This window comes from Limulus polyphemus, unplaced genomic scaffold (assembly GCF_000517525.1).
Source record: "Limulus polyphemus unplaced genomic scaffold, Limulus_polyphemus-2.1.2 Scaffold2913, whole genome shotgun sequence".
In the NCBI taxonomy this organism is placed as follows: Eukaryota; Metazoa; Arthropoda; class Merostomata; order Xiphosura; family Limulidae; genus Limulus; species Limulus polyphemus.
The window spans coordinates 90,272-108,068 of NW_013668523.1; the positions used below are offsets into that span (position 1 = coordinate 90,272).

Genomic DNA, 17,797 nt, shown 5'->3' on the forward strand with positions numbered 1-17,797 from the left:
CTCAGCTAATGGGTTAGTTCATTATTCCAATAATCATATGTAAGCCCTATTCCACATTAGTTATCAAGCAACATGGGAAATAACTGTGACTTAACCAAATTTCAAAACGGACAGACCCTAGGAGCCCAACTTCTTGGCTTAGAAGATGAACAATGCCAATTATTGTTACACCATGTCAATTATCGCTTCAGGTAAAATGTAACAGCAGTTGGAAGATCAACTGGAGTGAACAAGACTGCTTTGTTTTAAGCCAAGTTGGATGCAAAGGAATGGAACCTAATTCTTCAGTATACCTTTCAGATATGACTTGCTATAAAGAACCAAAGCAGGTCTAACATCCCAAAACAGAACCAAACAGCCACCTACACAATATGTTCTTAATGCTGGTCCAATCTTGTATATCTATATATATATATATGCAATAAAAGTTTAATCAGTTTCTTGTGTGCTTAAAACAATATGTTTAATTAGTGACAAACTATTACTATCAACATCATCAACAAGAGTAATTATAAAAATACACATACTGAAATATATCAAACTAACTTTTAAAAAAAGAAAGAAATGTCTTAACTAAACAGCAATCACTGCAAATAAACACAGAAGTAACACCTAGTACTCTAAGGAGACAATAAACATATTATCCTTGTTAACTCTAAATACATGAAGCAGATAAGTAAAATGAATATTTTTAAAGAACAAGAAACAGAGTAAACAAAACACCAATAAGTGAATACATTACATTTTATTTAAAACCTTTTCTTTTTTAAATCTACAGTTTATAAGCTGTATCTTAAAGGCCCAGTCACAAGGCTTAGAAATATACTATTTGTTTGAAGCATTATGAAATTGTCTTTACAGTTCATTCAACTTGAATTTGATGAGGAATCAATATTATTCAGGTTAAAAACACACACTTTTTTTTGGGGTAAGGCAATTTTTGAACTCAACATGCACCTGGAATAGTCATGAGAGCTCCAAAGTCAGAATTCACAATAAATGTTTGGTATTTTACGTTCAAATATATTGTTTCTCAATGAACTTAATATGTTCATAACAGAAGGCAGAAAATTGGAAAGTAGCACCATCAAATTTCAGAGTTTCTCAACTCGCCTTTGTGAAAAGCAGTTAAGGTATATTTTACCTGTAACTATAAAAACAGATCCTAGCATCTGCTGACAAATGTTTAGATATATTTTACCAGCAATTATACCAATAGAACCTAAATCTGCTGACAAATGTGTGGATATATCTTGTCTGCATGTATACCAATAGCTCATAATGTCTGCTATAATATGGTGGAATATATTTTACAAGCAACTACAAAAACAGATCCTAACATCTGATGAAAATTGTTTCAATATATTTTATCTGCAACTATACCAATAGAACCTAATATCTGCTGACAAATGTGTGGATATATCTTGTCTGCATGTATACCAATAGCTCATAATGTCTGCTAGAAAATGGTGGAATATATTTTACAAGCAACTACAAAAACAGATCCTAACATCTGATGAAAATTGTTTTAATATACTTTACCTGCAACTAAACCAATAGAACCTAATATCTGCTGACAAATGTTTGATATTTTACCTACATGTATACCAAGAACTTGTTTGTTTGCTGATAATCATAAAGCTACAGAATGGGCTATTTGTGCTGTGCCCATCACGGGTACTGAAACTCAGTATTTAGCGTTATAAACCTTAAGACTTACTGCTGAGCCACTGTTATACCAAGAGATCCTAACAACTGTTGAAAAATGTTTGGATACAGTTTATCTATAACTATAACAACAGGTCCTAACACCTGCAACACATGTTTCAATATATTTTAATTGCAAATATACCAAAAGATCCTAACACCTGCTGATAAATGTTTCATTAATTCTATTGTCTGGAATGCTGAAAAATAGTCAAGTAAAACTGGTCATGTTTTGTTTTGTAGAATGGCTATCATAAAATATATTGAATAATAAATATGGTCTTATGAATGACATCCTAACTATAAAATAACACATCTCACATAAGTATAGAAAGAGAAAGAACCTAAAGTAGAAAAATACTGATTTTATTCACTGTGCCAGCATGTTCCGGAATGTAAATACTAGCAATCATTTTAATATCCTAATATAACTTACAGTAGTAAAACATATTCTAAAAATAACTATGTATATAGCATTTATTGAAGTAAAAATTACACATCTTAAAAGCAAGAAGATCTCTGAAATTATAACAGTAATAGTAATTTGACAGTCAAATGACTAAGATAGAAATATAACAAAGTATAAGTTATTTTTTAAATTCTGAACAGCAGTCCTTATTCTGCCAACCTATAGTGCATTCACACAAAGCATTCATGACTTTAGTTTATTAAATTAAAATGTTTTGGTTTTTTAAAAGTCAACAAACTATAAGTATCTTATAACATATATATATATATATTTTCTTTTAAGATAAGTATTAAATAATTTCTATTTGTTACTAAGAAAATATTCAGAGTGATGAAGTTACAAATGGAAACATTAAAATGTGCTAATCTTATGTAATGCCCTTATAAGGTTTAAAATCTTTTAAGGTTGGTTTATAAAAGAAACCTAAATACTTCATTTCAATACAAAGAAAAAGACTATAAAATACATTATAAGAAATATAATACATAAGCACCACTGGTGCAAAGCTGAAAAGTTTCTCCTCGTTTTTATTACATCTGTTCAAAGGCTCGTTAATGTAATGGTTAATTATTAATGTTTTTAAAGTCACAGGAAAATATATCACGCTATAAACTTCTCTCTAACCCAAAATTTTTGAAAAAATTCAAATTCATACCAGCACCAAAAAACCCGAACACCGGTCATATGGATCGCTTTTCTCTAATTAATATGAAATATTTTTAGAGCACTAGAACATGTTGTATATCACATCAAGTTGTAGTTACTAAAACTATATTAAAAAGGTGCACAAAACGTGTCATTATTTAGTCAAGTAAGATTTTTAATAATAATAATAAAAACAATTTTGTATGTAATGAAAATGCAATTTTTGGAACCAGTATTTAGTAGTTATCTATCACCATATTATGTTGGCTTTATTAAAAACAAGATGTGTGCTACAGAGACACATTTGTTATATATGTAGTATTCATTTCAGAGAACTGTTACTTAACAACTGTACAAAATTGGCAATAATTTTCAAGTGGGCCTGCCTAGGTTGCTTTTATTTATATTACTTTCATGTAACCAAGATCCAGATATATGACCTACTTAAAAACTTGTTTTGTATGTATATATGTGGTGTTCCTGTACACACACACACACACACACTATATATATATATATATATATATATAAGAGAGAGAGAGAGAGACATGTTCTGCTTTCATTAGAAATATGATGTTGACTAGAAACACACCAAATAAGACAATTTTATCATGGACCAGATAACAAAAACAAAGGTAAATTCATATTGACTAAGTAACAAAATAGAACATACATTTAATATGACCAAAAGAAAAGCACGATAAACTTGGTATGAACTAGATAAATATATTTAGTATGATCTGGACAGAGGTAAATGGGAAATAAACTAGGGATACAACAGAAGTTGGACCAATATAAATTAACTTGAACAGATTAATGGTTCACTTTAAAACTGTAGAAAAGCATAAATATATGACAGAATTCTATTCAATTGAAAATAGTTAACAGTACCTGGAGATCACATGAAAAATGCATTAATTAATTACAAATGAGTGTAGTATTCATAACAAAATATCATGCATAAAGTACTCTTATACATCTTTTATCAGTTACTAATGCTAACCAGAAAAAATAATACAGCTAAGTATTTTCAATACATTTAGATAAGTTATGCCAAAATCTGGCAGCACCCACATATTATGTCAAAAGTATATACACACACATTTTAAAATTCACAAAATAAACAATTTGGCATCTGTTTGAATTTTATAAATAGATACTTCCATACAGTATCTATAAATGATATTTCATGTCTTTATGTGTATAGCATAAAAATCTAGTCATATTAAGTATTCTTTTAGTACATAAAATACTGATATTTCTGTTACCTGAGTCAACTTTCATTACTTTGAATCTTCTTTTAGAATATGCTAAAAAGAAATTCTTGACTTGAAATCAGGACATTACATACTAATCAATGATGCGGCTTTTTTTAGTAACTGTTTTATAACAATCTCCTTTAAGAATGAATTGCTGTGCTGTGTAAAACAATAATTCTTCTTTTTTTCACAACTTAATTCACTGAACCTGAATAATTAGAGCAGTTTTCTTGGAAGACATAAAAACTTGTCCTATAGATAATATGATAAATAGAAATATCTCTTCAAATTTTAAAAAAGTTTCATAAGCCCATATCTGTTAGGCATAACTTTTTGTTCACTAACAGAAAAATCTTTCAATATGATTTTTTGAATATATGTTCCTTAAAATATCTTCATACCACCCAGTGGGTTCTTCCAAATCCTTGAGCTATAAAAAAAAAGAAAAATAAATAAAAGTTTTCTTTACCAAAAAACTACACATAAAGTGAATATTATTTTAAGAAGTGTAATCAAATTATTAACTAGATTAATTTAAAGTAACAGATGTTAACATTTTCCAAAACTGAAAATGTATTTCCAATAATAATTACCTCCACTGACACGATAGCTATTTCTTGATCTCCAGGGTTTCCACTCTTTGCCCATCTAAGCATTGAAAATGCTTGCTCCAGTCTTTTATACCCCATTCAAATGCCCTTGGCAAATTCTAATTTGCAAAATTCTTTACCAATTTTAATACACCATTTATCTAGGTACTTTATATAAGCACTTCATTTTCTACCAACTTCAATGCACCCTCTATCTAAGTACCATATATAAGCACTTCATTCAGATAATGTAATCACTTTTTAGACATAAACCGGCTTTTAATGGAGAGGTAGGGTGGGAGAGTGTCAGTGGATGTAAGTATTATTGGAAATACATTTTCAGTTTAGGAAAATGTTAACTTCCAAAACATACCTCCAGTGGTACTATAGCTAGAATCCCACATTGAGAAGGTGGAGGGGCCGGTGCAGGCATGAACCATACAGAAAGCGTCTGTATAGAACAGGAATGTACCAAGATAAAGATGGTACAAGAGTGGGGGAACCACACAACATCCAGAACAGGAATGCTCTTCACCAGGAACTCAGTTCCTATATCAAAGGTGGAATAGAATATGAGTAATTGTCATTATAGGCCAGCCCCAACCAGACAGCTGAGGTTCCACAACTCTGAGTTGGAATTAAGGGATCGTGGTACTTACATCCCTATGTTGGTGGCTAGAGCTATTGGACCACAATGTTATGCATATGTATATATACTTTTGATTGGATCCCAACCTGTAGCCGTAGAGAGGTGCGTTTTGTACCACTGGAATCACAATGAGAAAGTAAGCAACACTGAAGTGGACAAACTTTCTCCTCTACCTGAAGAAGTCCAAAAGGCAACAACCCAGGCTTAGAATGATGGTATTGTGTATGCCGTACCAAACCAAAGGAACACAACTCATCCGCTCTGGAATTTTGAACATTCATCCTCACTCCCCAACCAAGTGGGTAAGGAGTATTCCTCTTGCCCCTGGAATTATGGAGAGGACGTGGAACCACTTCGCGTTCGGAATTATGAGGAGATAGTGAACCTCCTTCCATGAACAATATACGAAACCAGCATTGATCAAAGAGAAGGGCCATGCACACCCCAACCAGATAGATTTATGTAAAATCTGAACCAGAATTACAAGTAGGCTCCCACAGAGGTTGGTGCCACTCCTACTGACATCTGGGAAAAACATCCAGGGATCTGAGTAGGAGGGCCCCAACTTTTCCAAGAGTAGAGGAACACACTCAAACACTGGAGGAAACGTCTCTGTCCACCACCCCAGTGACTGGAAACTGGAGGTGGTAAGGACTCCCGAGCTCCAGTAATAAAGTCTGGGGGGTAATATACTTTGGGGAGTCCTGGGGAACAGTGCTCTAGAAAATGTGCAATAGGTGAACCAAGTTCCCTACATTTTTAAAAGCAAACCAACCCAGCTTTATTTAATTTCAAGTTTGGCAGTGAAGGGCAGGATCCCCTTTAGCTTTACTCATGATAGTCCATGAGTGGTAGTCCATAATAATGAGATAATACCATCCAGTAGGTGCCTAGATGGTCTTATGGATCACCCCATTTCAATAGAGTCTGATGCAACCTGCAATAATTATAGTGAAAGTGGTTGATAGTGTGGAATTGAAAAGAGAAAGCATACCTGCCTGGGCAACACTCACCACAGAGTGGGATCCAGTGAAAAACAAATGGACCCTGAAAATAAAAGAGTATATGATTGAGGAAATACTCACCCTAGTTAAAACCTAACAGATGTGGTCAAAATAGCTACTGGGAGTAGTCAAAAACCCTCAGAAGAGGAAACTGCCAGATCATGTAAGTAATGAGATTGAAAAGTATTAGGAGTGGTCCACATACCAGCCTGCACAATGTCTTCCAGAGAGCAATTCAACTGGGTGGCTAATGATGTAGAGATATGACAAATCTTGTGAGATGTGACACGCAAAAGATTCCTCCCTTGTAACGATAATCCATTATAGGCTGTGTGAATAAATTTATGAAGCCACCTTGTTAGGGTAATGGGAGATAATTCATGGGAATTAGAAGTATTCCAAGGAATGAGCAATTAATTCCTACTACCTTGAAATGAGTTTGTATGAGCCACATAACAATTGAGGGCCCTAACAGGACATAACAAACGATCAGAATCGAAGCAGTCATAAAGGTGAGAAAAGTCTGTCAAATGGATTGGTGAGAAGGATCTTTCCCCTTCCCTGGTTGCCAGAGTCTTGGGAAGAAAAGACCTATTGGGGTAAAGCAGGACAAATGTGGAATGATAAAGAGATTAATGCACAGGTATTGCAAACAACACTGACTGATGATGCTCATGATCCAACAACAACAAAAAATACAATTTAAGAGAAAGGCGAAACAAAGAACATGAAGCTAAGGGTTCAAAGGGAGGATGAGACAATGCATGTAAAACAACTGTAAAATCCCAATTCAGTAATTGAAAAGGTCGTTTGGGTCAATAAATATGAAAGGATTTGAGTAGACCTGATAGTACTGAGGATTGAAAAACCTTTCAATATTTGTAATACCAAAAAATAGTGAATAAGGATGCCTCATATAAAGCCACCATAGATGAAGCAAACATCTGGGTGGAGAATGTCTTATTGAAGAAAAGGGGCTATGTGCGGCTGATCAGGATGATCCTCTGTTGAGGCTCACCTAGTAAAAGAAGTCTAAATTTTCCCCAGCTGGTCCCTGGTCAGAACCCCCCGGAGAGATACTCTCGGTCTGCATACATGTCTCCATCTCACAACAGATCATATCACGGACAGCTTCGACTGAGAGTGACCCCTCCCCTGGCCTTTGACAAACACCAGATAGCAGAGGTGGAAGAGAAGAGGTATGGTTGGCCTCTGCAGTAGAATCATTAACTTGGGAATTCATACCCATAGTACATTATTTGTTGTTGTTGTTAAAATAATTTATAAATATAAAGGAAGATATAATTGTAGTAATGCCAACCATGTTCAAAGTCACAACACTCCTGTTTATAGAAACCTGTGCCAGATGCTTTGTCAAGAAAAAGTGATTACATTATCTGAATGAGGTGCTTATATACAGTACCTAGATAGAGAGCACATTGAAGATTGAGAAATAGCTGGCTATAGTATCAGTGGAGGTAAGTATGTTTTGGAAAAATAAATACTTTACAACAACTGGATCATTTATTTCTTTTTTCTTTCAATTGGTTTATTGGAGACATAAATTCATGTACTGCTTTTAGACAAAGTTTCACATTTCTTTGGCTTTATATAAATACATCTTTTTAAATGTCATCTCAATAACATGTTTTAGGTTCAATTTTATGCCTATGGTCAACTGGAAGCGCAATTATAATTATATTTATAAAGAAAACTTATCTACAGCATTAGTGAAATTTATCAGTTCTTATCTAGGATATTTGCTGTCTTAAATGTCATAAAAAGTTAAGAATATTTCTGAAAAATTATGAATCAATGGACAAACAGCACAAACAAATGCATACAAACACAGTGTATATGTGATTATCTATGAGTAGAATGATATACAGACTACATTAAACAATTACTTAAAAGCACTAAATAAAATAAATGACATCCATTCTGAATCAGATGATAATCATATAACCATTACAATGTTCGTACTTTGTTTTACCATTCTGAAGTCAGTGGCATGTTATTATTCATTATTTTGTGGTTTTGGCAAAATAAAACAACAAAAAAGCCTATAATTCATTTTATAAAGTAATTGTCACGTAGTAAGTAAGCCGACATTGTTTCGGTTAATATATATATCTTGCCAATTTAGTATATAATGCTCTGTAAAACTTGAAAGTGAACATACTCACCTATGCTGCATAAAATTGTTTTTGACTGGAAGAGAAAGAATCATTTTAAAAAAATAGTGCTCGTGTAAACATTTAAAAATATAGATTAGCTTCGTTATAAAATATTGTGCAAAGACGTGTCACTAATATTTACTGTAAAATCAATTAATAAAATATATAAACAAACCAGCTGCTGATGATTACATAACATTTTAACTCTTGACACAAAACATATTTTAATAATACACGGCATCAGTACTTTTAAAAGTCTCAACTGTGTGTTTGTTATTACAACTCAATGTGTTATTGCTTCATTAACCTACAACTTCATGTTCTTAAAAGTTTTGGGGAATTTTAATTCAGTAAAACATAGATTTAGTAATCTAGATGATCACAGTTAATACAACTGAGGCTAAGGAAAGCAATGATGTGTTACCATAGCAACATGCAACTTAAATGTGTGTAGTGTTCCCACAGAGCTACATGGGTAATCTTAAGTTTATATTAATTAAGTATTTTCACCAACAACAGTAATATCCCTTCTTCAACTTTATATAATATACATGAAGAAATATAACATAGGATATTTTTATGCTATAAAAATATTACACTGAGGGGCCTAGCTTAAATCTTAAGTTTGATCAGAAAAGTTGTACAGATTTAAAATTATTTTTATGATTTAATGATATGAAATAAGCCTAAATTTTCATTACAACACAGAAATAAACAATGCATCATTTGACTAAATTACAAATGTTTGTTCTTGCATCTGCAAGAATGCAGGATTAAATATATGTCATGGAAAGCATGGAGAAACTATATTTATTAGAATTGAAAATTTCAAACTGAACAGCACCTAATGTTCATCTGTGATAAACGGTCAGGTCAGAGACCTTCAAGTTTCATGTATAGTCATCCCTAATTTTGAACTACTGACTAAAAAAGAAAGGAACCAGCTTGCAGCACTGCTGCTAGAAGGAGTTTATCAGCTTTTTGAATATAATAATGGAATTAATTGTAACTTTTATAATGTGCCAAAGCTGAAAGTGTGGAGTGCGTGCAGCAGTATTATGTCTCAAACCCCAGACCAGCATACTAATCAAACAAAGCCCCAAGCCAATTACATTTATAATAAAACATAGGCTTTTAAAAAATGGGATTACAATATATGTATATCTTTTACCCACATCTTTTTTTATCCCTTTGGGAAAGCAGAAAAGAGCTCCAAACACATGTATTTTAATAATTAACCTTATGAGTACAGAAGTGTCAAAGTGCACATCATGACCTTGTAAAAAGTTACATTCAAAATTTAGATAAAACAACTTGATTATCAATGTATGTCAATATGGGTGGCATCAAAATGTAGTTCATAATTCAAATTTTAATACTTTATAAGTCAAAAGAAAATACTTAAATGAATTCTCTATCTTCACTTCTCTGTATCACATGACATTGCTTTGCCCATATTAGATTTCCTTTTTAAACCTATATATGTTCTTCTGAGTTTGGCACAAATTACACACTTATAGTATAGATATTGCTAAGCCACAATGTAAATTTAAGGCATCTAATGCTTTACTGAGATATAAACAAGAAAGTCAAACCTACATGCCCTGTCCCTCCTATCACATCCTGTCTTTCAAAAAATGTCAATAATTCTCTCTGACATTTGCTATTAAATTATTTATAATTAACAAAAAGAGAAAATTCTACTTGATGAATACTTTATGAAAATAGTTCAGTTAGACAGAAGGTTCTGAAATATCGAATCTCAGTTTCATTAATAGCCATTGTGAAAGTTGGCTTGACTGGCTAACAAATTTTTTTAAAACTAATTATAGCTTAGTTAGAAAGTCATTTGAATTAAAATAGTTTCAGGACATTTACTTTTTGTGCACGATAATATTTTGTGTTTTGAGTTACATATGAAATACAAAATATTTTTCTAACACCAGTATTGTCACAAAAAATAGACGTATAATGCTACATCTATTTAATTTTTCTGACAGTAAAAAGGAAAGAGCTCAGATGTAAGTACTAAATTTCTTGGTTTTTAAGTATATTTTTTATTTATTGTTATGAAAGTAACTAAAATGTGAAAATTAGAGGCTTGTTAGGTTAGATAAGAAAAAATTAAATAAAAAGAATTTCTTTGCAAGGAATGTATGCAAACTGCTGCCCTTGATGTAATTCAATACTTTGCTTACTGTAACTTGTACTAAGCTCTTGCTTTGTTATGCTAATTTGACATGGCTCAAAGAGCAATAAAAGAATAAAGTAAATGAATAATGTCAAGAGCCTGTTTAAAAGAGAAAAGAGTAATTCAGATTTATCTTGCATTTTTAAGCTTTTCATTTTACCATACATTGCCAATTTCACTACAGTTAATGTCAGGGTGGAGAAAATAACAGATAAAATATAAAGTTTTACTGAAAAAAAAACCTTTGATATTTTGATAAGTTCTAGAGATTATGCAAATGAAATTGGAAAACTGTAAGATGTCAAAAAGTATTTTTAGTAAAAATACTCTATCGAAAAATCTTATTTTTTCTGCACAATGAAGTTATAATGTTTACTAAAATCTTGCCAAATTTCATAAAGATAACACATAGTAAATTGAGAATTATATGACACATTAATCCTCCAATATATGATCAGTTCATTGGACCGACACTGTGTAAAAACAAATTAATTTAATCTTCAGCTATTAAAAACTCTTATATTAAATAATACTTATATTAATATCTTACCGTTTCATAGTTTTCAGACTCAAAAACATAACAATGAAATTCTTTGGCTACAGTACACGTAGTTTCTCTGTTTAATAAACAAGCAAACCATGTCAATATTAACATACGGTATATTTGTTTTAAAGATAAGAAAACTACATCAACATGCCCTTTAATATCAATACCCAATTTAGGAGATAAATCTAAACAAAAATATTTACTGCATGCCTTGTCCAACTTACCCAGCAATGAAAGCAAAGTATTCTGGAATGTCAGTTCTCCGACCACAGGCTGATATCTCTGTGAAATGTTTTGATATTAGAACCTGTTGATAAAAAAAGTTTTTAAAAACAAAAGTGAAAAAAAGACTAAAAAACTTTTATGAGAAAGATATTATATGCAAATCACTAATCTAGTTCATTTTTTTAATATTTCCAAACATTTTTAAAATGTACACTCTAAACTCAAAGGTACTGGAAGTTATAATATTCCTAAATGAAAATTAGCTTTTCTTGATTTGTGCTGCCCTCTATATGCAAACTTTTTTCATGTTGGAATCCAACATGCATCACCTCTCCACCAATAGGAGAGTAGTACTATCATGTGACTCCCACTACACACCACTACCGAACTATCACTTCCAAGTTTGGCAGAAGACACAAGCACCAGAAGATTATGGGTAGGACGGGTGGGAAGTGTGAGAGGAGGGAAATACCTATCAGAAATACATTTTCATTTAGGAAAATTATAACTTCCAATAAGGTACTCTCCCTCCCCTCACAAGATGAGCTTGAATCCCACATTGAAATGGAGGAGGGACCGGTGCGAGAGAAGCACAGGCATATCCCCTGCAAGCATCCAGAAGACACCCCCAAAATGAAAGAAACAGATCAAATCAGATCTGAGGAGGGGTACTGCACCACATCTGAGCCAGGTATCTCTTTGCCAGGAACATAGACATGATCAGGAGGATCAGACATAGCAGAACATTAAAAGGAGCACATCCGTGTGGGAGAGGATAGTTTATCAATGTGATCTTAAACAGAAATCAGAATCACTCAATCCCATGATGGAAAGTGGGTAAGTGAGGATGTGTTCCATTGTGTAGAGTGGCTAGGGTACGATGGACTATACTTGGTAAGTCAACTATATCCAATACCTCACTTGCTGGGTACTGACATCCTCATGAGGGTAGGATGAGGATCATACCTTCTTCACCTCAAGTCTCTGAGTCAAGAGAGAACCTAACAATCGACTTCAGAAACTTACGGTAGCCTAATGCCAGGGATCAGGGAATGTGTCATCCAGAATCTGTGGGAAGTCCATCGCATGCGCTCAACCCCAGCAACTGTGAAAATAGCACAAAAAAAACCCAGGTTGGTAACAACCTCATCACCCAACGAGGGAAAAACCAAGAACAGAAGCAGAAACAGGCCATGTAGACCTTCTGCGACCCACAACATAGAAGACAAGTCAATAAGGGAAGATGTTCAACCCAAAACCTGTGTGAGAACTTATGTGATTGGTTCACTTGATCTCCAAAACCTAACTCGCTGGGTGCTGACATCTGCACAAGGGCAGGAGAAAGGCACCCAATCAGAGGGTGAACTGCATTTGGGCATCTCAACTCTAGGAAATAGTCAATCATCTGGAGGATCTTGTAACTCCCTCTACACCAGCAGAACATCACCACCCCTACTCTGAACTGAGTGGTTATAGCCATCTTTGTGGAACCCATCCTGCAGGTTGCCTCCATGGTCAACCACCCCAGCAGCTTGGAACAGGTAAGTGGTAAGGACTCCAGTACTCCACTGGAAGAAAGGGGGGAAAGTGCAGTGGAGGGTCCAGAGGGACTGCAACACCCAATACAGTGCAATGGGTGATCACAAAACTCTATTTTGAAAAGCAGACCACACAGATATATTCAATCTAAGCATGGCAGGGATGGGCTGCAATCCTCTTCTGCTTTACCCATGCCTTCCATGGGTGGTATCATCCGGGACAGGCATATTATGATGCAATTATCACGAGGAATTTACACTCTAATGATCTTGTAAAACACCCAATCTCAAGGGTGAGCATACATAGCCAGGGAAAATGTATAAGAATCAACATGACTTACAGAGCAAATTTGTTATCAAGATGTCTGCGAATGGTTACAGTCACCTAAATGGAACCTGTGGAAGTTGGAAAAACGGAATGTAAGGGATAATGCCACCTGAAACCCCAAAATTGAGGAGCCTAAAGAACTTCTCTCAAAGAGCCATGTGAGAAACTCATAAATACAGGCAACCATTGCGTAAGACGCCTGGAAACCCCGAGTCAATGACCAGGAGTGATAAATGCTCCATTTGTATTGATAGATGGCCAAAGAAGAAGAGTGAATGGAACAGGCCAAATGTGAAGCTACTCTGCGAGAGAAACTAGAATTCCTTGCCAAAGACTTGACAAAAGCCAGGCATGAAGACAGATGGCGCAGAATGGAGCTCCGGTGACTGGAGTTGACAGAGCAGGTCGGGACTACCTGCAGGTGGAGCAACTGAGGAAACCACAGTTGAGCAGGCCAGTAAGGAGCAATCAGAAGGACCATGCATGGATGAGGGAGACCATCTGATGAAGTAAATGGATGGGAGAGTAAACATAAAGGAACAGATGAGACCAATCCTGGCTTGAGGATGGAAGACCAGGGACCAAAACCGAGGTAAGTTGTGATTGATAGTGCTGGCAAAGGCATCAATATGGGGCATACCCAGATGCTCTGTCTAGAGCCACCAAAAAATGGCAGGATGCAGGGACCACTCCATGGGATAAACTAGATCTGGTTGGAAAAGACGATCAGCTACGAGATTGAAAGTACCTGGTACATGACATGCCATCAAACGAATGTGATGTTTGTGGGCACAAAAAAGAAGATCCATAGTGCAAAAACCTAGGAATCTGGACCTGGTGCCACCTTGAGAATTGTTGAAATGGATCATAACCAGCTGGCAAGAGAAAGAAATTGATCCAAAGCCCAATGAACAGCCAGGAGTTTGAGAAGAGAACTTTCATCCACAGACCAATGAACTGAAACCTCCTGGTGATCCACTTAGGCACCCCAGCCCTGAAGGGATGCATCCTTGAACAGATGTAAATCTGGTTGCGGAGGAGGAAGTGGGACCACATCCCGAAATGCAATAGAATCTGCACGCTTTAAGTAATGGAACAGACAGGGCTTTCCGAATGGCCCATTCCATAGAATGGAGCCAGAGAGGAGAAGGTTGGGCCCGACTGAGATGAGTTTTGAAGAAAACACCCAAATGGATAAAGTATTGGGTAGGACAAAGGAAAGACTTCTCCAATTTGATTAACCATCCCACTCGTGCAATTTCAGCCAGAAGCTGACAAGTGTGACAGGCTGATTCCTGTTTGGAATGAGCAAGGGGAAGCCAGTCAAATAAACATGGAAGTGCAACCCCATGGCATGAATATGTCAAGCAAAGGAGTGGACCACACGACAAAACACGTGTGGTGCTGATGCTAGGCCAAAAGGTAAGGTGCAAAACTGGTACAAAACCTCCCCATGGACGGAAATGCTCTGCCACAGGTTATGTGTAGGTAAGCATTAGAAATGTCCACCTTGATCAACCAAAGTCCTGGAGAAAATGCCCACTGAGGAGAAAGGTATGCCTCCATGGTAAAGTGAGAAGTGTGAACATACTGACTGAGACAGGATAATTAATGACAGGATGCCAATCCCCAGTCTTCTTGGGAACCACAAAGAGGTGGGAGTAAAACCCCTGTGAACCTGGTGAACTGGTTCAAAAGCCTGCTGTGTGATGAGATCCTGAACTGCCTCTGGCAGATGCTGGCATGTCGAGGGATCTCGAGGAGAAAGGAATAGAATGGGAACACTGGATAGTGGAGAAAGGGAGAGAGAGGGGATAACGAATTCCTCCAAGACCACCTTGTGAACCCAGATGTCGCCGAGAAAACGTCCCCACAGATGAACAAAATTCAATAGACAAGCTCCCAATGGGCCTGAACAGACCATATAGTCACAGTACTGCTGTTGGCAGATTGTGCATCATCGAGTAAATCGTTGAACCATGGCACCACGGGAGGGTGAGACAAGAAGAGGTTGGAAAGGGGAAGGTCGGGAAAAGGATTCGTTGCTGCACTCAGGCCCGACTGCAACAAACGAGTTACCAAGTAAGTAAGTAAGGGTAGAATGCCGATGGGCTGAGGCCACCCGCCACTCCAAAGACTCAGGAACCGAGTGAAACACATAACATCGCAAAAACGGCACTATGCGGAGGTCCCTCACATAAGAAGCCTGGAGATGGGTCTGCACCAAAAACGCATCAAGGCCCAACAGGTCCCAATAACAAACAAATGACGTTTGAAGCTCAAGTGCCAAAGACAACAGATGAGCCAATGTTAGAGTAAGGATGAAGAGGATGTCAGTAGGAAACCCCCTCAGGTTTCCTGTGAAGAGGCTCTTTTGCCCCCAATCAAGTAGAACCGACCCCAACAACTGTTGGCTGAGAAAAGGAAAGTCCGCCCAATGATAAGCAAGGGCAGACTGATCCGAAGTCCGTGGGAGATGAGGCATACTAATGCCCTCCCCTAGTTGAGAGGGAAATTGGTCCGTGTGAACTCCAATATTGGGGGAAAGACTAAATAGGGTCGGGAAGTTTCATGTAAGAGGGAAGGTCTAGGGCCATAGGAAACAGGTGTGAGAGACAAAACATCACATGCCTGAGAGATGAAGTCTGAAAAGACCGATGACAGACGAGCTGAATCATCAGGTAGTGAACAGGAAAGAGCGGCAAACTCTAAGTGGCAAAACAAATGATCAAAATCGTCTACAGCCTGGCCCAAATGGCTCAGGAGAAAGTGGGGCAGAAACAGGCAAGAGAGGTAGTTTCATATACCGCTCACTCTCCCAGCGAGTGAGCGATGATATACCCCTCGACGGGTCGCCCACGCCTGAAAATATGGCATCAGACACTGGCGAAGTACCCAAAGTGGTGACTGTAATTTCGGATTTCATAAGCGGGAAACACGAAGAGGTAATGCTTTATTAAAATATTAACTCCACATCTGTGAAGTGTTGGAAATAAAGTTAAGAAAAATGAAAAAAATAAATCACTTCAAGGTAACTAAATAATGTAAAATAGAACCTCTGAACTCAACAGCTGCCACACGAGAAGTGATAGTTCTGTAGTGGCGTGTAAAGGGAGTCACATGCAATACGTGATAGTAGTGTTCTCCTATTGATGGATAGGTGAAGCATGATGATTTGCATGAAAGACGTACTGAAACTTTGGATTAACAGAGGGAGGATGAAGGCTTGTGGCATGTATTTCTAAAAAAAGTTCAGATATAGGGGACAGCACAAAACGAGAAAAGCTAATCTTGTGAGCAGAGGGAGAGTACCTTATGGGAACTATCTTTTTCTTTAATCTCTTAAATATTTAAGCTTGAATGTTTCTACTTTAAATAACTACATCAGAAAGCTATGAAACACTTAATACCGGATGCGTGAAACTTCAATTAACACAGTAAATACACACACACACATATATATATATGTACACATAAACATATATATATATATACATATAAACACAAAATTAATGTGTGTATATCTTTTTGTGATTAAATGCAAAGCCCTACAATGTGAAATACCTTAACCATATTGCCCCAGGTATCCTTTACTGCGCATGACACAAGTTTTGTGTCTTACATTGGAAATTCTATTAAACTACTTTTTGTTTATGTTATACCAATTTGAATAGTGTAAAATCTTAGCTAATAATCCATATTTTAATAGTATATAAGTTTTAAGTTCTTAATTCTACAAGGCAATATTTTAAAAAATCCTGAATTTCCACTAGTGTGACCCAGGTGATACATTTTCTCTTAGCATGTCATCATCCCTATTTTATCTACCACCCCTTGAAAAAGTATGAAATTAAACATAAAATATGCTCTATAAAATCATTATTGCTCAAACAAACCATAATATTTATAGCCTTCAATTTTATTTGGCTGAAGAACTATCAAATAGAAAATCAGACCCTCCTGTCACACCCTCTCTTTCAAAATTTGTTGATAGTTCTCTCTTACGTTTCATTATATATTACCTATAACCAATAGAAAGTCAAGATTTTCATCTATCAAATGATGTATTGTAAAATATTGTCTTCTGAACAAATAATCGTCAATTTCATTCAGAGTGCAAATATTTTCCCACGGGAAAGTTAACGACTAGCTTGGATGAATTTGTAACGGCTCTTGTCGCATAGTTAAAAAACCAGGAAAATTTTGAGAGGTAAATGAATTTGTTTACTCTTTGCATGTTATTAGTCTATATTCTTTGGTGCATTATTTAATTAAATAAAAATTATTAAGTGCATTACTATCTATAGTATAAAAAATTAGGATTCACTCTCTTTGAAACCCGACTGCAAGAAAAAAGAAGATTGGTTAAGTATTTTATTTTTGTTTTTCATGTTTATTCTTTATGTCTAATTATAAAAGTAACAAAATCTAAAAATACGAATCTTTTTAAGTTATTTAAGAATAGATT

The 17,797-nt window shown here is 35.6% G+C and overlaps 1 protein-coding gene across 1 annotated transcript in view; it reads right to left on the bottom strand.

The window, feature by feature from the left end:
• Positions 1 to 1,264: 1,264 nt before the first annotated feature.
• The window catches only part of LOC106468201, a 56,321-nt gene continuing 39,788 nt past the window's right edge, over positions 1,265 to 17,797 (bottom strand). The window contains exons 16-19 of the mRNA XM_013928613.2: positions 11,463 to 11,545; positions 11,242 to 11,308; positions 8,510 to 8,534; positions 1,265 to 4,510 (exon numbers count right to left, since the gene is read on the bottom strand). Of these exons, the coding sequence (XP_013784067.1) occupies positions 4,476 to 4,510; positions 8,510 to 8,534; positions 11,242 to 11,308; positions 11,463 to 11,545 (210 nt within the window). The 3' untranslated portion in view covers positions 1,265 to 4,475. The remainder of the gene's footprint in view (positions 4,511 to 8,509; positions 8,535 to 11,241; positions 11,309 to 11,462; positions 11,546 to 17,797) is intronic.